General features: G+C 42.3%; 1 protein-coding gene across 4 annotated transcripts in view; it reads left to right on the forward strand.

The window, feature by feature from the left end:
- Positions 1-21555, forward strand: part of ythdc2 (YTH domain containing 2) — a 56420-nt gene that overhangs the window by 24234 nt on the left and 10631 nt on the right. For all 4 annotated transcript variants that reach the window (XR_009120241.2, XM_058057259.2, XM_058057260.2 and 1 more), the window contains 8 exons: positions 2136-2232; positions 2951-3038; positions 3117-3197; positions 3313-3395; positions 6478-6583; positions 9759-9872; positions 9943-10215; positions 10496-10622. Coding sequence is in view for 3 of the 4 variants with exons in the window: in XM_058057259.2 (XP_057913242.2) it covers positions 2136-2232; positions 2951-3038; positions 3117-3197; positions 3313-3395; positions 6478-6583; positions 9759-9872; positions 9943-10215; positions 10496-10622 (969 nt within the window). In the remaining variant the exon portion in view is untranslated. The remainder of the gene's footprint in view (positions 1-2135; positions 2233-2950; positions 3039-3116; positions 3198-3312; positions 3396-6477; positions 6584-9758; positions 9873-9942; positions 10216-10495; positions 10623-21555) is intronic.

Consider the following 21555-nt stretch of genomic DNA (forward strand, 5'->3'; position numbering starts at 1 on the left):
TATTTTCCGGACTATAAGTCGCGTTTTTTTTCATAGGTTGGCTGTTCCTGCGACTTATACTCCAGAGCGACTTATAAATGAAAAAACTGTTTATGTTACAGCCCTGTGATTGGCTGGTGACCAGTCCAGGGTGTACCCCACCTCTCGCCCGAAGACAGCTGGGATAGGCTCCAGCACCCCCGCGACCCTTGTGAGGAAAAAGCGGTAGAAAATGAATGAATGAATGTTTGTTACATAAACTATTTTTAGTGTAGCTGAATAACCATTGTGTTAGCATATCTTACACCTATTCAGCCTGTTGTCTAGTCTTTTATTGTTAGAACTTGCCTTCCAAGAGGACGTAATGTCTGTTTTGGTCAAGTAGTTTGTAAAATAAATTACCCGCAAAAAATTTGCCTTATACTCCAGTGCGACTAATGTATGTTTTTTTCTACCTAATTATGCATTTTTGGTCTTGTGCGACTTAGACTCCGGAGCGACTTATAGTCCAGAAAATACGGTACTGCTTCACACCCATTTACCACCGATTTACTCATTGTCATGCCAGACGCACCCAAAATTGCATACCAATGTGGGGACAAAATGCGTGCAAGTGGAAACAAGGCATTAGACTTTGGCTTTATTAGCACACAGTAAGCTACATACAGAAAATACGGTACTATACAGTATGTCAATAAATAATAATGAATAATTATACATGAAAGTTATGGCTGTCAAAAAATAATGTATTGACTGAATCACAACTGGAAGCAAACTGAGGCACAATGTGTAACATCCCCGCAGAGTTTGATACTCTTTATTAACTTTATCCTGACGTGACTGACCACAGCAACAGCAGTGCTCCTCTGACACTGTATACCAGGAGTGGGCAAACTACAGCCCGGGGCCCACCAAGCATTTGAATCGGGCCCGCCAGTTGCGTTCTAAGTATTTCAACTTTTAACATACAAACTGGCAACATGACTTACGGATGCCTTATTTATTAAAAATTAATTAATTAATTAAAAAAAACTGTAAATTTAAATGACATACCGTATTTTCCGGACTATAAGTCGCACTTTTTTTCACAAGTTGGCTGTTCCTGCGACTTATACTCCAGAGCCACTTAGAAATGAAAAAACTGTTGCTGTTACATAAACGCTGGACACCTTTTTATGTTTATGTTTATTTTTGTGTAGCTGTACCATTATGTTAGCATATCCTACACCTATTCAGACTGTTCTCTATTCTTTTATTGTTAGAACTTGCCTTCCAAGTGGACTTAATGTCTGTTTTGGTCATAAAATAAATTACCCACAAAAAATGCGACTTATAGTCCAGTGCGACTTCTGTATGTTTTTTTCTACCTAATTATGCATTTTTGGCCTTGTGCGACTTATAATCCAGGAAATACGGTAGTTTGATGTGGTCTGATGTTTAAAGTGCTCCTGAAAAAAGGGACATGAGAACATACTGCTGATAGTATAACACGTTTACACATACAATTAGACAAATAATTCAAGGAAAATTATAAGTATAAAATTAGTGTGTTAAATATATGTTCTGGCCCCCCGGACAATTTTGTTAACTCAATGCGGCCCACGAGTCAAAATATTTGCCTACCCCTGCTGCATACAGTCCTGATGTTAAGATCAGTTGTAAAAGTGCAAGGATTTTCATTTTGTGCTGTCGGGTCTTAATTAAGGAGGATCTAAGTAGAGCTTCAAAACAATTTCAAACAAAGTGAAATAGCCTGTTTCGTCAGCTGAGCTAAAGTTCAAAATAACCCCGCCAGTTAATCACCTGCAAAAGGTTGGGTTTCCAGGAGAAGATGGCTTTCCGGACGGCGTCCACTGTCTGCAACTGATGTTCATATCATTTCATTTGGAGCCACTGATCTAAATATATATAATCCTGTACTGTGATTTAACATTCTGTTCATAAAACACGGTAAAAATGTTCATCTTTCAGACGTATCTGCAAGTGTTAGCTAGTCCTGATTTGTTATTTTGAAATGTATGATTATTCTAATTAAAATGTGTAATCATTTGACAGCCTTAATAATAATTTTTAATATAATAATAAAAAACGGTTGTACACAAATGATAAATAGTTAATAGTAATGTAGTTAAATTTTGTATTTTTTCTGTCTTCAGGTGCAGTACTTATTTTTCTTCCTGGATATAGTGAGATTGTGTCACTCAGGGACCGCATCCTCTACGATGACAAGAGATTCTTGGGATCCTCCCAAAGGTGAAATATGAAGCATTTAGTCAATTAGAATTAGATGAATGGGATGCATGATAGGTTTTATTTTCTTAATGTATTGCACTGATTCTACCACATTGTTGTTTACTACGTGTTTGCCCTGTTGACTAATGTTCTCGTGAAGCCAAGCAGTGTTGGATTAGGCCCCACAATGATAATATTGGATTGGATTATGTACCGTATTTTCTGGACTATAAGTCGCTCTGGAGTATAAGTCGCACAAGACCAAAAATGCATAATTAGGTAGAAAAGAACATACATAAGTCGCACTGGAGTATCGCATTTTTTGCGGGTAATTTATTTTATGACCAAAACAGACATTACGCCCTCTTGGAAGGCAAATTCTAACAATAAAAGAAAAGAGAACAGGCTGAATAGGTGTAAGATATGCTAACACAATGGTTATTCAGCTACACTAAAAATAAACATGAACAGAAAAGGTGTCCAGTGTTTATGTAACAAACAGTTTTTTTCATTTATAAGTCGCTCTGGAGTACAAGTCACAGGAACAGCCAACCTATGAAAAATAGTGCGACTTATAGTCCGGAAAATACGGTAGCAGGTAGCTTCCATCAGAATGATCTGATCTGACCTACTTATATCTAGACCTACTGATAAATTGAATACAGTAGTTCTGTTGGCTCAGAACTTACTCATTTCAGCAATCACGGGGTGTGTTTGACTCCTTTTTTGGTTTTTGTAGGTATCAGGTGTTCACACTGCATTCCGACATGCCCAGCACGGAGCAGAAAAAAGCAATGAAGACGTCCCCGCCTGGCGTTAGGAAGATCGTAAGTAACAACCTTCCCCCCCCCCACAATCATCTTGGCCCCTTCCCCTGGAATGGACATGTTTTTGTCCTTTTTCAGATTCTTTCCACCAACATTGCTGAGACAAGCATTACCATCAACGATGTGGTTTTCGTCATTGATTCTGGAAAAGTCAAAGAGGTACAGCCTCTGTGGAAGACTCGGACTTCCCCAGAATAAAAACATTACAGCATTTACAAAACATTCAATGTCATGCCTGTAGTCACTGCTTAACACGTGACTCTCTTATTTGTAGAAGTCCTTTGATACCATCAGCCGTGTATCGATGCTAAAAACAGTTTGGATTTCAAAAGCCAGTGCTCTTCAACGAAAAGGAAGGTAACGGCAATAATGTGTTTTATCAATATAACACTGATTGGAAGCCTGGCTCACTGTGCCGCCCTTACAGTGCATCCGGAAAGTATTCACAGCGCTTCACTTTTTCTACATTTTGTCATGTTACAGCCTCATTCCAAACTGAATTAAATTAATCTCTTACCTCAAAATTCTACACAAAATACTCCATTATGACAATGTGAAAAAAGGTTTTTTTGACATGTTTTGAATTTATTGAAAATAGAAAGCAAAAAAATCACATTTACATAAGTATTCACAGCCTTTGCTCAATACTTTGTTGATCCACCTTTGGCAGCAATTACAGCCTCAAGTCTTTTTGAATATGATCCCACAAGTTTAGCACACCTATCTTTAGGCAGTTTTGCCCATTCTTCTTTGCAATAAGTCTCAAGCTCCATCAGGTTGGATGGGAGACGTCTGTGCACAGCCATTTTCAGATCTCTCCAGAGATGTTCGATCGGATTCAAGTCTGGACTCTGGCTGGGCCACTCCAGGACATTCACGGAGTGGTTCTGAAGCCAATCTTTTGAGATCTTGGCTGTGTGCTAATGTCTACTGTCTATATGGTCAAGGTACATGACCAGTCTACTGAGGTCAAGAGTGCTCTGGAGCAGGTTTTCATCCAGGATATCTCTATATATTGCTGCATTCATTTTTCCTTCTATCCTGACTAGTCTGCCAGTTCCTGCTGCTGAAAAACATCCCCACAGCATGATGCTGCCACCACCATGCTTCACTGTAGGGATGGTATTGGTCTGGTGATGAGCAGTGCCTGGTTTCCTCCAAACATGGCGCCTGGCATTCACGCCAAAAAGTTCAATCTTTGTCTCATCAGACCATAGAATTTTGTTTCTCATGGTCTGAGAGTCATTCAGGTGCTTTTTGGCAAATTCCAGACGGGCTGCCATGTTCCTTTTACTAAGGAGTGGCTTTCGTCTGGCCACTCTACCATACAGGCCTGATTGGTGGATTGCTGCAGAGATGGTTGTCCTTCTGGAAGGCTCTCCTCTCTCCACAGAGGAACGCTGGAGCTCTGACAGAGTGACCATCGGGGCCTTGGTCACCTCCCTGACTAAGGCCCTTCTTCCCCGATGGCTCAGTTTAGAAGGCCGGCCAGCTCTAGGAAGAGTCCTGGTGGTTCCAAACGTCTTCCATTTACCAATAATGGAGGCCACTGTGCTCATTGGGACCTTCAAAGCAGCAGAAATTTTTCTGTATCCTTCCCCAGATTTGTGCCTCAAGACAATCCTGTCTCGCAGGTCTACAGACAGTTCTTTTGACTTCATGCTTGGTGTTTGTGCTCTGACATGCACAGTCAACTGTGGGACCTTATATAGACAGTTAATATATTTCCAAATCATGTCCAATCAACTGAATTTACTGCAGGTGGACTCCAATTAAGCTGTAGAAAGATCTCAAGGATGATCAGTGGAAAAAAGATGCACCTGAGCTCAATTTTGAGTGTCATGGCAAAGGCTGTGAATACTTATGTAAATGTGATTTTTTTGTTTTCTATTTTTAATAAATTCAAAACATGTCAAAAAAACCTTTTTTCACATTGTCATAATGGAGTATTTTGTGTAGAATTTTGAGGTAAGAGATTAATTTAATTCAGTTTGGAATGAGGCTGTAACATGACAAAATGTAGAAAAAGTGAAGCGCTGTGAATACTTTCCGGATGCACTGTATATGGGCATTTCCGGGTTCAAGCTGTTAAAGGTACAAGGTGAGTGGGACCAATCACAGCACATTGGGCGTGCCCGCAGGCGGGCTGTGGTTGGAATAAATTAAAATAAATACAGCTGCAATTGGCGTGGATTCTGAAAGATCTCGAAAGCTTTCTGTGTGGGTTAACACGTGTAGCTGCTCTATAGGAGTCCACTACTCAATACAAAGCACAGAACATGAGCATAATAGGTCCCCTTTTTAGATATGGAAATTCCATAAATTCTTTGTACTGTAACAGAGAGAGACAGGGTTTAAAAATCTAGAAAATAACATGAAATAAAGGTTAGAAATTAATTTCTATCTGACTGAGGGAAGTAAGTATTTGAACCCCTACCAACCAGCAGGTGAGGCTGGTGAGGTCACCTGTCATGATAAAAAAATGAACTTTCTTCACTAAAAAAGGCTGAATTTGCAGATCTAATCAAATACAGGGAAGAAACTAAAGTGAGGCCGCGGTGAGCATGGTGTATCAGCTTTGTGCTGAGTGGGGCTCCTGTCACCGGCCAGTTTTGTCGGCATTGTTCGTCATTAATTTCGTTGGTCCAGTCTTGAAATTTGGTTTGGATCAAAAACAAACTTTCCGCAGCAGTCCAGTGCTCGCCTCCATTTTTAAAAGCGAAGAACGTCTGGAGCTGCGTGTTACATCATATCTGAGCATGCGCTGAAAGAACGCACCCGGGATAAATTCAAACAGGAAAAAATCAAATTCAATCTTGCTAATATTTTATAATTAAACTCGGGACATGTTTTATATAGATATATATTTTCTTTTTATGAATAAAAATTGCACACAATTGTATTGCACACTTACTGTACATAACAGTGAGATGTGTGTTTTTGTAGTGCAATTTATGAATTAACCAGAACGGTGGAGCTACTCATTACCGAGTCCTACTGTGATTTTTTTTTGTTCTGAGAGTTTTTATGTAAATTTTTGATCAGCTGATAAACAGCCTATTTCATTTTAATGGTTGTTTTCAATAAATACTTTTTCAAATTTCTCTTTGTCTTCTTGCATATTGTCGCTATTGTAGGTAAATTCAAGTTATTTTTCATTTGGTCTTAAGATTTTGACCTGGTCTGTATTATTGTTGTTTTTCTCAATTGTATCTGATGCAAAAAACTAAGCAAACGACACCATCTATGTACTGTATGTGTGTTATTGTCATTGTTGGTTTATTAACGCACATGTCAGCTCACACATCAATAACTGACAAAATCCCACTGAATGCCTTCTTACGAACAAGTATGTTCCGCAGATGTGATGTTTGGTTGTGTGAGTGCATCCGCCATTTATCGTTACTGCAATGGAACTAAAAGTTTTGCGTCTTCACAGAGCCGGCCGCTGCCAGCCAGGGATCTGCTTTCACCTCTTCAGTCAGCTAAGGTTCCACAACATGCAGGAGTTTCAGGTTCCACAGCTGCTGCGGATGCCTCTGCAGGTAACCACACTTGCAGTTCAACTTTTTTGTTCTTTGCCATGAGATGAAACGTCTTCCAGATGGAGACGCCACAATGAGGCCTAGAAGCATCAACCTATCAACTCAAAAGTAAAAAATAACGTCCATGTAGAGCAGGGGCGGGCAAACTTTTTGACTCGTGGGCCGCGTTGAGTTAACAAAATTGTGCGGGGGACCAGAACATATATTTAACACACACACTATTTCAGGCTTATAATTCTAACAGTCCGCCTTCAAATTTCCACAAAGGAGGATTCACTATTAACAAATTTAATATTTTTGTAGTTAGATTTAGTATGATTATTCATTCATTCATTTTCTACCGCTTATCCTCACGAGAGTCGCGGGAGTGCTGGAGCCTATCCCAGCTGTCTTCGCACGAGAGGCGGGGTACACCCTGGACTGGTGGCCAGCCAGTCACAGGGCACATATAGACAAACAACCATTCACACTCACATTCATACCAATGGACAATTTGGAGTCGCCAATTAACCTAGCATGTTTTTGGAATGTGGGAGGAAACCGGAGTACCCGGAGAAAACCCACGCATGCATGGGGAGAACATGCAAACTCCACACAGAGATAGCCAAGGGTGGAACTGAACTCCTAGCTGTGAGGCCTGTGAGCTAACCACTCAATCTGTATGATTATTATTAGAATTGTTATGATGTTATAGTGCCAGACCAAAAGTTGTAATTTTGGGAAAATTAGTGGGGGCAAAAAATGTATATTATTGGAATAAATTCCAAACATTATGAGTAAATAAATAAATAAAGTCCTAATATTACAAAATTACAAAAATAAAAGTTATGAAGATTATTTAAGAAGACAGTTGAACATTTAGAAGGAAGTTGGAAAATTTAGAAAAAAATAATAACACCAAAAAATTGAAAAAAAAGAGGCATACAGTGCATCCGGAAAGTATTCACAGCGCTTCACTTTTTCTACATTTTGTCATGTTACATCCTCATTCCAAACTGAATTAAATTAATCTCTTACCTCAAAATTCTACACAAAATACTCCATTATGACAATGTGAAAAAAGGTTTTTTTGACAGGTTTTGAATTTATTAAAAATAGAAAACAAAAAAATCACATTTACATAAGTATTCACAGCCTTTGCCATGAAGCTCAAAATTGAGCTCAGGTGCATCTTTTTTCCACTGATCATCCTTGAGATCTTTCTACAGCTTAATTGAAGTCCACCTGCAGTAAATTCAGTTGATTGGACATGATTTGGAAATATAATAACTGTCTATATAAGGTCCCACAGTTGACTGTGCATGTCAGAGCACAAACACCAAGCATGAAGTCAAAAGAACTGTCTGTAGACCTGCGAGACAGGATTGTCTTGAGGCACAAATCTGGGGAAGGATACAGAAAAATTTCTGCTGCTTTGAAGGTCCCAATGAGCACAGTGGCCTCCATTATTGGTAAATGGAAGACGTTTGGAACCACCAGGACTCTTCCTAGAGCTGGCCGGCCTTCTAAACTGAGCGATCGGGGAAGAAGGGCCTTAGTCAGGGAGGTGACCAAGGCCCCGATGGTCACTCTGTCAGAGCTTCAGCGTTCCTCTGTGGAGAGAGGAGAGCCTTCCAGAAGGACAACCATCTCTGCAGCAATCCACCAATCAGGCATGTATGGTAGAGTGGCCAGACGAAAGCCACTCCTTAGTAAAAGGAACATGGCAGCCCGTCTGGAATTTGCCAAAAAGCACCTGAATGACTCTCAGACCATGAGAAACAAAATTCTCTGGTCTGATGAGACAAAGATTGAACTCTTTGGTGTGAATGCCAGGCGCCATGTTTGGAGGAAACCAGGCACTGCTCATCACCAGACCAATACCATCCCTACAGTGAAGCATGGTGGTGGCAGCATCATGCTGTGGGGATGTTTTTCAGCAGCAGGAACTGGCAGACTAGTCAGGATAGAAGGAAAATGAATGCAGCAATATATAGAGATATCCTGGATGAAAACCTGCTCCAGAGCGCTCTTGACCTCAGTAGACTGGTCATGTACCTTGACCATATAGACAGTAGACATTAGCACACAGCCAAGATCTCAAAAGATTGGCTTCAGAACCACTCTGTGAATGTCCTGGAGTGGCCCAGCCAGAGTCCAGTCTTGAATCCGATCGAACTTCTCTGGAGAGATCTGAAAATGGCTGTGCACAGACGTCTCCCATCCAACCTGATGGAGCTTGAGACTTATTGCAAAGAAGAATGGGCAAAACTGCCTAAAGATAGGTGTGCTAAACTTGTGGGATCATATTCAAAAAGACTTGAGGCTGTAATTGCTGCCAAAGGTGGATCAACAAAGTGTATGTAAAAGTGATTTTTTTGTTTTCTATTTTTAATAAATTCAAAACATGTCAAAAAAAACTTTTTTCACATTGTCATAATGGAGTATTTTGTGTAGAATTTTGAGGTAAGAGATTAATTTAATTCAGTTTGGAATGAGGCTGTAACATGACAAAATGTAGAAAAAGTGAAGCGCTGTGAATACTTTCCGGATGCACTGTATGTCTCTGTATACCCTTGGTGACCCGTGATATAGCCAACAGTACATTTAAACATTTACACTGCATGTGTGTGATCGGTATTGGTATCGTTCAATTTCACTCATGGATTATCAGGATCGGTATCAGCAGCATAAAATCCTGATCCCTAGTAGAAACAAACTTTTTTTTCTGATGAAAGATGAGAGTCTAATCTTCCCTTTGGTATGTACCATGTCTATATAGCCCACAATACACAACACAATACTCAAATAGTCAAAACCCTCCAGGATGGCTGGTACTGGACTGTCTTTTGAAAAATGGCTGGGAAGAACGGGTTAATTATTGTGTTTTATCAAATGTGTCATCTTTTAATTCTTTATTTTTTATTACTTTAGGTATGTTTTTACCCGGGCTGCAGCATTTTATTTATATTTATTGATCTGTACAGCACTCTGGGGCAGCATGAACCCAACTTTGAATACTTGACTTTAAATACGCTTGATAATTCAACTCAACCATGACCTTGTTTGTGTAGTTGTACGATCCTACCTATCCTAAAAGACAGAAATGCTTTTTGCCTTTGCCACCAGAGGTGGTGAATGAATGTGCACTCACATTTAACTTCCTTAACTTCCTGTGTGTTTATTTGTTTGTTAGGAATTATGTCTGCAGACCAAACAACTGGCTCCCTGTCCAATATTGGAATTCTTATCCAAAGCTCCACAGCCTCCTCCTTTGCATTCTGTTAAGAGTGCTGTGCAGATGCTTAAGGTAAGAAATAGTCTCTCATAAGACACTGCATACGTCTACACATTATTTGACCCACATCTTCTCCTTCAAGACAATAGATGCCCTAAACCCAAGTGAAGACCTTACTGATCTTGGCTTCCATCTGGCCGATCTCCCAGTGGAGCCCCATCTGGGAAAAATGGTGCTGTGCGCCGTGGTGCTCAAGTGTCTGGACCCCATTTTGACCATAGCCTGTACGCTAGGCTATCGGGATCCCTTTGTTCTTCCTGCCCAGGGTTCTCAGAAGAGAGCTGCTCTTCAATGCCGCAAACGTTTCTCTTCCAACTCCTTCAGTGACCACATGGCCCTGTTGAGGGCATTCCAGGTAATTTTAGGGTCCATTCAGTATCCGCACGTCATGAGAGGATTTGCATGCTAGGAAAGAATGTGTCATTCCCCTACTCCAAGTAAGGCATAGTTCATGTTTTTTTTTATTTTTTTATTTTATTTATTTATTTATTTTTAAGTTCATAGTTCAACTATAGGCATAGTTCATTTTTGATTGGAGACCGACTGTCTGGAATATAAACAGTTGATCAGATAATGATATGACAAATTATTTTATTTTTGGTGTTTTGTAACCAATTGATAATTTGTGTCGTTAGGCATGGCAGAAGGCCCGTAGTGATGGATGGGAGAGAGCCTTCTGTGAAAAGAACTTTTTATCCCAAGCCACCATGGACATGATTCTTGGCATGAGAACACAGCTGATGGGACAGCTTCGTGCTATTGGTCAGTATGCTTTTATTCACTGTAGAACAGGGGTGGTCACATTTTTGGGCTAGATGACATCATTATCTAATTTGCAATTACACGTGTGTGTCATAAAGTGTCAAAAAAGTATCAAAAGGGTCTTAAAAGTCTTTGAAGTTGTTCTTAAAATATGCAGATATTGTACAAGATGGCTTTTTGCTCCATTCTTGCCGTGTTTTTTTGTTTATTGCGACTTATTTAATTTCTACAATGTACCATGAACCCATTAAAAAAAATATTTATATATATATCAAGCCACAGCCACTAATAGCCCCCAGCCACACTTTGGACACGCCTGGTTTATGTTTTTCACCGGAAAGATGAATTGTTACCAAACAACAGAAGAGTGTCTCCAATCTCTTGTCTTGTTGGCACTATTACTAGTCATGACTCCTACTAGTCAAAGGCTGGGGTTTGCACTCTGACGCACACTTCTACATGTTGCCTTTCAAGGCGGTGCTCAGACTTGTGGAGGTACCCTGCATGCTTTGCCTTCGGTGGCTGTTTGTAGCTGATTGAAACGCTTCCTGTCTTTCCCTTCCAATGTGTATACCGTGGGAATTCGGACCAGCGTTATAATGCACAGAACCACAAAAACAAATAAATTTTTTTTTTGGAACAGGGGTGTCATGAGATCTTGGGAGTTTAAAATATGACAAGATTTCTTGTTTGGAGACAGCCAGAAGCTAATCAGATTGTGAGCTATGGTATCGCTACTACGACTGATAATAATATACAAGTGGGAGTGCGCGAGGCATGAGTGGAATTACACATTAAGTGCTTCACGTACACCTACCTCTGTGTTGTCAGGGTGAGCGAGTGACGCTTGCTGTATCTTCCATCGGAGTTGAACAGCTGCATCCGTGTTCATGTCCAGGCTGAAGCTGTAGTATTTCGACATTTGATCAAACCTAAGATTTGTCAGATCAAAACGATAGATGTTTGGGCTTCTATTTATGCTTGTTACATTTGGCTTCATAAAACACTTCATAGGTAGAAGAGGTCTGGGTTGACAATTTAGTGACATGGTAGCTGCTAAAGTGTAGTACATGACTCCATCCATCCATCCATCTATACCGCTTATCACAGTTAGGGTCGCAGGGATATGCTGGAGCTTATCCCACCTGACTTCGGGCGAAAGGCAGGGTACACCTTGGACGGGTCGCCAGCCAATCACAGGGTACATATAGACAAACAATCTCTCACATTCATACCAAGTCGCCAATTAACCTAACAGGCATGTTCTTGGGATGTGGGGAAACCAGAGAAAACCCCACGCATGCACAGGGAGAAAATGCACAAGCGGAGGTTCAAACCCAGATCTTTCCAATTTAACTGTGTGGCCAACATGCTAACCTCTCAGTCACCGTGCAGCGTGGAACATGCAGACATAAAACAAACAGCAAAAGTGGTAAAATAGAGCAAAAAGGCTTAATGTATGATTCTAATGATATATTATTTTAGTTTACATATTAACAAATGAAGAGCTTGCAACCAAAAGGCGCTAAATCCAATTTTCACCAAGTTGCATGTTTTTCATGAGTTTAATAGACCTCTGTCATGTGTATCCAAATCACATATTTTGGTCTTGAAATCATTTTTAAAAATATGAAAAAAAGTGATATGAAATGTATGCTTTCAACCAAAAGGCGCTATTTCCATTTCAGATTTCAACCAAAAGGCGCTAAATCCCATTCTTTATTCTGATTGGCCCAAGTTTCCCATCTATTGATAATCTGACCAATTAGAGTCTTGTATAATTGGCTATGTTGAGTTGTGTTAAAGCTGATCATCATGGAATGTGGATGATGTTAATGTGTGCTATAATATCTTAACCAAATTTTATCAGTAACAGTCTACTAGTGGTAGGTTATAACATTTTGTTTCTGTAATGTGTGAAGGTGAACGAGTGCATGTGTGTGTGTGTGTGTGTGTGTGTGTGTGGGTGGGGGGGTGTATTGTATGTTGAGAATGGCTTCTGTGTTGTAATTATTTTATTAGCATAGCACATTAAAGCACCTTACATTCTTTTACAACAATGCCATTGAAGAAGTTAAAGGTGACTTCAAATTTATTTCCATTTAAATTTCTATTCTATTTAAATTTAAATCCATCATTTCAGCCAAAAGGCGCTAAATCCGGAAAATAAAAAAATAAAATACATGGTGTGTGCAGGATTTTTATAGCATGCATTTTTATGACCTATATTGATAGCTCTTTCATTTGCAATATAGACTTGATGACCAAATAGATTGATATGTGCGTAATTAAAAATCATTGATTTTCTCGAAATCAGTCAAAATGGATTTAGCGCCTTTTGGTTGCAAGCTCTTCAAATACTCTACAGTGTTCCCTTGTTTATCGTTGGGGATAGGTTCCCAAAATAGCCTGCTATAACTGAAATCCGCAAAGTAGCCAACATTATTTTTTTTCCAATTACTGTATATGTTTTAAGACTGTAAAACCCACATAACCTGACACATAAACCTACAACACTGCCACTTACACACACGCATATCTCACACATGCATACACCAACATTACACCTTCACTAGTCAGATCAGGAGGACTACATTATAATATGCCCATGTGCACTTCAAGCATATATTTAATGTATATGCTTACATTACCTACAGGCACATATACTTCACACTTGCACATGTACTATACACACACATATCATCATAAGCTAGTCTAGGATGTCCTCACTGCAATTTGTCACTTGGAATGTCAGGGGAGTCGGGTCTCGAGAAAAAAGACAAAAAATGTTTAACCATCTAAAGAATATCCAAGCAGACATTGTCTTATTGCAAGAGACTCACATCTCCAAAGCAGCTGCCCATACATTTCACTCACCACAGTTTCCACACATATACTTAGCAAACTACAACTCCAAACAGAGGGGCGTAGCCATTTTAATTAGCCGGAGGGTCAATTTTACACTGCTCAACAATACTATAGACATAGAAGGTAGATATATAATAATTAACATATCTGTGGACAATGTTAAATTTTGCATTGCCAACATATATGGTCCTAATGTTGATGACCCCTCTTTCTTTCACACCCTTTTTTCTTCTCTCTCTGCACACCTGGATTCAAGCTTGATCTTGGGAGGGGACTTCAACTTGGTATTTAATCCAGATATAGATAGGTCTAGCCCAGCTGGGGGACATCGTGAGTCTCAATCAACAACAACACTGAAAAAATATATGACTGATTTTGGTCTTTGTGATGCTTGGCGCTCTTATCACCCTAATCACAGAGAATATACGTATTTCTCACCAGTGCACCACACGTACTCCCGAATTGACTACTTCTTAACAAGTAGCTCAATCTTATCTGACATATCAAATATTCACATACACCCTATCATTATTAGTGATCACGCACCAGTCTCTCTCTTTCTTACTAACCAAACCACAAGTACACCTACTAAATGCTGGAGATTTAATACATCATTGCTTAAAGACCCAGACTTTTTAAAGGACTTTGAGAGAGAGAGTGGACAATGTTTTTAGATTTTAATTACCAACCGGAAACCTCGGCTTGTGTTCTCTGGGAGACAGCAAAAGTAGTAATGCACGGGAAAATTATCTCCTACTCATCATATAAGAAAAAGAAAGAAAGATTATTGGAATTGGAATTGGAGGGAAAAATCAAACTCCTTGAAACCGCTTATGCAGATTCACAGGATGAGAATACTCTGAATAATCTTAGAAAATTTAAATTAGATTTAAAAGAAATTACTGATAAGAAAATTCTGTTCCAATTACAAAGAGTACGTTTGGAGAAGTTTGAACATGCCAATAAATCTGGTAAATACTTAGCTAACCAACTAAAACTTAATAAAGAAAAAAACTCTATCTCCTCCATTAGAAACTCAGAAGGCAACATCACTCACCTTCCGGAGGAAATTAATTCAGTCTTTTGGGACTTTTATAAAAGACTATACACACCTCAGATTAACCCTTCTGTTCCAGACATTGAAACATTTCTTAGCACCATAGAATTACCAAAATTGGAAAAAAATCAGGTGACAACCCTGGACTTACCCATTTCTCTAACAGATCTTTATGATGCGCTACAGCAAATGCCAAATAACAAGGCACCAGGACCGGACGGGTTCCCTGCCGAATTTTATAAAACATTCTGGTCATTGCTAGCCCCAGTATTTTTTAAAATGGTTCAGGAAATAAAAGAAAATGCACGCCTACAATCAGTCTTTTGCTAAAATCAGAAAAGGACCCAACATTACCTTCCAGTTATCGTCCAATTTCACTTATTAATGCGGACCTTAAAATAATATGCAAAGTATTAGCTAGAAGACTGGAAAAAGTTACCCCTCATATAATACATCCCGATCAATCAGGATTTATCAAGGGGAGACACTCAGTTAGCAATGTACGCCGCTTAACCAATCTGATTGATCACTCTATCATCCATAATTTGGAAACCACAATCGTCTCACTAGACGCTGAAAAAGCATTCGACATAGTTAACTGGAAATTTCTCTTTGCAACCCTACAGAAATTTGGCTTTGGAGAGTCATTTAGAACGTGGATCCAAATATTATATAGCACCCCAAAGGCCTCCATTCGAACCAATAATCTGATCTCTCCAGAATTCACTTTACAAAGAGGTACTAGGCAAGGTTGTCCACTCTCCCCCTCATTGTTTGCTATCTTCATTGAACCTCTTGCAGCTGCAATTCGACAACATGTAAATATTAAAGGGATCCACACAACGAATGTTCATCATAAGATAAGCCTTTATGCTGATGTGTGTTACTCTTCCTAAAAAACTCACACTCCTCACTTCACCAAGCTATCACACTCATCAATAACTTTAGCACCTTCTCGGACTACTCTATTAACTGGTCTAAATCCATAGTATTGCCCATTAATTTCGTTTTCCAGAGCACCCCCTCTATACCACTGTGTTCAGGGAATATCAGGTATTTGGGCATCAACATTTCCTCCAATCTGTCAGACCTGATCAGCTTGAATTATACCCCACTGTTGAAATCGATTGAGGATGATCTTGAACGTTGGAGAACTTTGCCGATCTCTCTTATGGGCAGAATATCCACTGTGAAAATGATATTACCAAGGATCAATTATCTGTTCTCTATGATCCCAACCAAACCATCTATAACTTGGTTTAAGTCATTAGATTCATATATAAATAAATTTCTTTGGAAAAATAAGCCAGCACGAATAAGCCTAAAAACATTACAAAAATCTAAAGAATGGGGGGCTTAGAACTGCCAAATTTCTCCAATTACTTCCTGGCAAATAGGCTACAGTATATCTTAAAATAGATAAAACCTAACCCCTTGGATCAGTTATGGCTAGACATTGAACAATCATTTAGCCAAGAAATCCCCATCTTTAACTTACCTTTCATAAGTCAAATCCTTAGGAAACACGATTGTTTTAAAAGCATAAATATTAAAACTACTCTGACAGCTTGGTGGGAATTTTTAAAAATAACTAGGTCCTCGCTCACTCCTTGCCAGTACACTCCGATCTGGAATAACCCTGATATATTGCTTAAAAAAAAAACCTTGGATTTTACAACATGGCATGACAAAGGAATAAGTTGCTTGGAAAATATCATAAGGGGGGGAAAGTTTGTGTCATTCACTTACCTTGTTACACAGTATGGGTTAAGCCAGAATACATTTCTTGAATACTCACAAATAAAATCCATAATTAGAGCTAGGTTTCGTAACACATCTTGGGAAAGCTATCCTACCATTGACCAATTCTTAAACGCTCCCCAAACATTATCCAAGTTGTACATTCTTTTGTCAAAGTGTGACAACACCGTTGGGGTTCCAGTCTCCAAATGGAACCTAGATTTATCTACAAGCTGTGACCCTGAGTTCTGGAAGCAAATATGCCTTAATTCGTCCCGTTTAATAAACAATCCCAACCTACAGTTGGTTCAGTTCAAAACCATTCATAGAGTACACTACACAGGGCAGAGAATGTTTAAAATGGGTCTAACCGACTCTAACATCTGTGTACACTGCCCAGATCATGTAGTAGATGATTATTTACACTCCATGTGGGCATGTGCCCCCATTAGTAATTTCTGGCAAGCAGTGTGCGAAGACCTTTCTTTGGCACTTGGGACCTCTATTCCTTCCTCACCTGTATTATGCCTGTAGGGTGATCTTTCTACAGTCAACGTAGAAACAAATCACACACAACTCCTCATCACAGCGTTAAGCATTGCCAAAAAAACCATTCTTATCAATTGGAAATCCAAAAAAAAACTGAACATAGCCTTTTACAAAAATCTTCTGTTAGATCATATAGCAATTGAGAGAATGTCTGCTGAATCCAAAGAACAACTGTCAGAATTTCAATGTATATGGGCTCCAATAATTAATCTCTTAAACTAATCTCTTAATCTAATCTCTTAATCTAATTCTCGAAGGGCTGAGTGTGCCTGTCTCTGCCCCTGGCGGTCCCGTTCCTCTGGCTTGGGGCATGGTCTTGGTCGCCGGGTTGCCCTGGCGTCTGGGGGGTGGGCGGGTGGGTGCCGTGTATCTCTGTCCCTTCTTGCTGGGCTGACCCCCTGGAGGTTCTGGTGGGGGTTGGTGGGGGGCTGTCCGGATCTGGGGATGGGGCGTGGGTGGGGTGGTGGTGGTCGTCCCGGGGGTGGTGCAGGCCATCCCTCGGGGTGGTGGGTAGACGGGGAGCTGCATTCTGTGGGTGGTGGGCACCTGCTGCTGCTGGGGGGGGCCTGTGTGCGTCCGGTGGCGCTGGTTCCTCCGCGGCCTCCCTCACCCCTGGGGGTGGGCCGGGTTTGCCCTGGGTGCTCTGGCTTGGCTACTGTGTGGGACCGTGGGGGGTGGGCATGGGAGGCTTTGGCCCTGCCCTTGGTGTGGGCACGGGTGGTAATACCCCGCTGCCCTTGCAGAGCCTTCCCCCTTAGGTATGTACAGTGAAGAAAATAAGTATTTGAACACCCTGCTATTTTGCTATTTCTCCCACTTAGAAATCATGGAGGGGTCTGAAATTTTCATCGTAGGTGCATGTCCACTGTGAGAGAGATAAACTAAAAAGAAAAATCCAGAAATCACAATGCATGATTTTTTAACAATTTATTTGTGTGATACAGCTGCAAATAAGTATTTGAACACCTGTGTATCATCTAGAATTCTGACCCTGAAAGACCTGTTAGTCTGCCCATTAGAAGTCCACCTGCACTCCATGTATCATCCTGAATCAGATGCACCTGTTTGAGGTCGTTAGCTGCATAAAGACACCTGTCCACCCCATACAATCAGTAAGACTTTAACTTGTAACATGGCGAAGACCAAAGAGCTGTCCAAAGACACCAGAGACAAAATTGTACACCTCCACAAGGCTGGAAAGGGCTACGGAGCAATTACCAAGCAGCTTGGTGAAAAAAGGTCCACTGTTGGAGCTATCATTAGAAAATGGAAGAAGCTAAACATGACGGTCAATCTCAATCGGAGTGGAGCCCCATGCAAGATATCACCTTGTGGGGTCTCAATGATTCTAAGAAAGGTGAGGAATCAGCCCAGAACTACACGACAGGACTTGGTCAATGACCTGAAAAGAGCTGGGACCACCGTTTCCAAGGTTACTGTAGGTAATACACTAAGACGTCATGATGTGAAATCATGCATGGCACGAAAGGTTCCCCTGCTTAAACCAGCACATGTCAAGGCCCGTCTTAAGTTTGCATATGGCCATTTGGATGATACAGAGGAGTCATGGGAGAAAGTTTTATGGTCAGATGAGACCAAAATAGAACTTTTTGGTCATAATTCCAATAAGCGTGTTTGGAGGAAGAAGAATGAAGAGTACAATCCGAAGAACACCATCCCTACTGTGAAGCATGGGGGTGGTAGCATCATGCTTTGGGGGTGTTTTTCTGCACATGGGACAGGACGAGTGCACTGCATTAAAGAGAGGATGACTGGGGCCGTGTATTGTGAGATTTTGGGGAACAACCTCCTTCCCTCTGTCAGAGCATTGAAGATGGGTCGTGGCTGGGTCTTCCAACACGACAACGACCCGAAGCACACAGCCAGGAAAACCAAGGAGTGGCTCCGTAAGAAGCATATCAAGGTTCTAGCATGGCCCAGCCAGTCTCCAGACCTGAACCCAATCGAAAATCTTTGGAGGGAGCTCAAACTCCGTGTTTCTCAGTGACAGCCCAGAAACCTGACTGATCTAGAGAAGATCTGTGTGGAGGAGTGGGCCAAGATCCCTCCTGCAGTGTGTGCAAACCTGGTGAAAAACTACAGGAAACGTTTGACCTCTGTAATAGCAAACAAAGGCTACTGTACCAAATATTAACATTCATTTTCTCAGGTGTTCAAATACTTATTAGCAGCTGTATCACACAAATAAATTGTTAAAAAATCATGCATTGTGATTTCTGGATTTTTCTTTTTAGTTTATCTCTCTCACAGTGGACATGCACCTACGATGAAAATTTCAGACCCCTCCATGATTTCTAAGTGGGAGAAATAGCAAAATAGCAGGGTGTTCAAATACTTATTTTCTTCACTGTATATGGCTATATATGTGTGTGTGTGTGTAGGTATGCATGTATATATTTATTATTATCATATCTAAAATAGCTAAAAGATCTAAATTATTAGAAAATATATTATATATAAATTATTATATATTAAGTATCAATAGTAGTATCATTATTATACATACATAACTCTTATCAATAAATATTATTATTATTATTACTATTATTATTATTACTATTATTGTTATTATTATTACTATTATTATTACTATTATTATTACTATTATTATTATTATTACTATTATTATTATTATCAATTACTTTACTTTATTTTTATTTATTATTTTTATTCTCAATTTTTATTTTTGTGTATGGTAGGCATGTGTGAGTTATGGGGACTGTGTGCTATCGTCCCTCTGGCTGTGGCTGTTTCCCGGGTGGGGCGCCTGGTAAGCTCATATGGGAGGGGGGGTCTCGTTTGTGCAGCTTGGGCTCTGGGTGGGGAGGTGCGGTGCTGGGGTGGGGCATTACCTGCTTCTCTCCCTTCGGTAAGGGGGTGGCTGGGTTGTGGTGGATGTGGGGCGGGCAGGTGGGGGGGCTGGCCCGGGTCCGTGGGTGGATGGGAGATGTGGTGGAGACGGGTCGGCGCTGTGGTGGAGACGGGTCGGCGCTGTGGCGGAGGGTGGGACTGGGGGGGCATTCACTTTTTGCGGCTGTTGGGGTGTCATTTACCTGGTGGCCTGCTGCCTGGTGTGTGTGTCTCTGTCCCGCCCTGGCACTCTTGGCTCACGTGCCCGGGGGGCGGGGTTGGGCTTTTCCCCATGCGGGTCCCGGTTCTCCTGCGGTCTCTGTGGTGTCACTCCCTGGGCTGCCATGGTGACGGATGTGTTGCCGGGGCGCGGTCCCTGCTGTTCTGGTGTGGGGCGTTCGCCGGCCTCCAGGCGGTGGGGTCCGCGCTGCTGGTGGCCTGAAGTCTACGGTGGTGGCCTGGGGTTGTTGCGCTGTGGTGGCTGCTGCGGGGACCGGGCTGTGTGTTGGGAGGGGGCCTGATCCTGCTCATGGGGACGGGGGCCTGGGTGGCGTGTGAGGATGGGGAGCATGCTCCTCGGAGTGGGGCCTGCTGGGGGGGTGGTGCTCTTCCGGGCGTTTGGGTGTCTGCTGCCACTGGTCCTATGCTCTGCTGCATCGCTCTCCCTGTCTTTGCCCATCCCCAGTCTTGCCTTAGGGCTCGTCGGGGATGGTTCTCCGGTACGTGGGTGGAGCGCTGCTGGTTCTGGGGGCGGGGGGCGGTTGGCCCTCCTGGTGGATGGTGGGGTCCGTCGGTGGCCTTGCGCTGGTCTTAACTCCTCGGCTGTGGTGCCTGGCCTCCCCATGACTTGGAGCTATGGCTCTCCCTCACGGGGGTGAGCTGCCCGGCGGGTGTCGGCCGGCGCGGTGGAGCGCCTCACCACTCGCCTGCTCGCCCCCTCCGCTTGCTCATGTGCGGGCCTTCTCCCCTCGCCCGCTCCTTTGTCTGCCACACTGCCGTAGCCCTGATGCCGTGGTCGAGGGGAGTCTGGGGGTGCTATGCCTTGGCGGTCCGTACCTCCCTGGGCTCGGGGCCTGGTTGTGGGTCTGGGACCCCTGGGTCCCCCGCCCTGTGATGCCCCGGACGCCCCACCCGGGGACGTCCACAGTGTGTGCTTGCGTGTGTGTGTATTGAGTGGATGGGGTGTGCGCGTGTGTCTGAGATTATTTTATGTATTTATTCTTTTAAATACTTAGATAAATAATGATTAGTTTTATTATAATTACTATATATATATATATATATGTGTGTGGGTGTGTGTGTGTGTGTGTGTATATGGCCATATAGATATACGGGGGGGGGGGGCTCTGCGGGGGTCTGGCGCAGGGCGTTCCATCTATACCGCCCGGTCCTCCATGGGGGAGTGTGCCCGGGCCTCTCCTGTCCTGGCCGGGGCGGTCCTATGTCGGTGGTCAGGCCTGGGGTTACCTGGGGCGGGCCGGGTTCTGCTTCCTGGGGGTGTGTGGGGGGCGGGGGGCGGTGCCTCCAGCCGTGGACGGGCTCCCTTCCGGCTGGCGGGGGCGCCCCTGTGCCCACGGGTGTGTGGCCTTCGATGCCCTTCTGCCCTAGTGGGGTATGGTCTCCCGCTGGTCTCGGGGGTGCGGCTCTCCTCCGGCCTGCTGGCGCCCTGTTGCCGGGTTGGGATTGCTCCTCTATGGCCTCTTGCTGGTCTCTTCGGGGAGTTGCTTCAGGGGCGGGTCTTGGGGAGCCGGCCCTGGCTTTGCCCACACCCACGGGGCCGGAGGATCTCTGGCGGTGGGGGCTTGGCCTGGCTGCACGGGGCGGGGCTTGCTGGGTGGTAGAAGGCAG

The sequence above is a fragment of the Doryrhamphus excisus genome, linkage group LG19, assembly GCF_037039965.1.
Source record: "Doryrhamphus excisus strain RoL-2023G ecotype Guam linkage group LG19, RoL_Dexc_Guam_v1.1, whole genome shotgun sequence".
In the NCBI taxonomy this organism is placed as follows: domain Eukaryota; kingdom Metazoa; phylum Chordata; class Actinopteri; order Syngnathiformes; family Syngnathidae; genus Doryrhamphus; species Doryrhamphus excisus.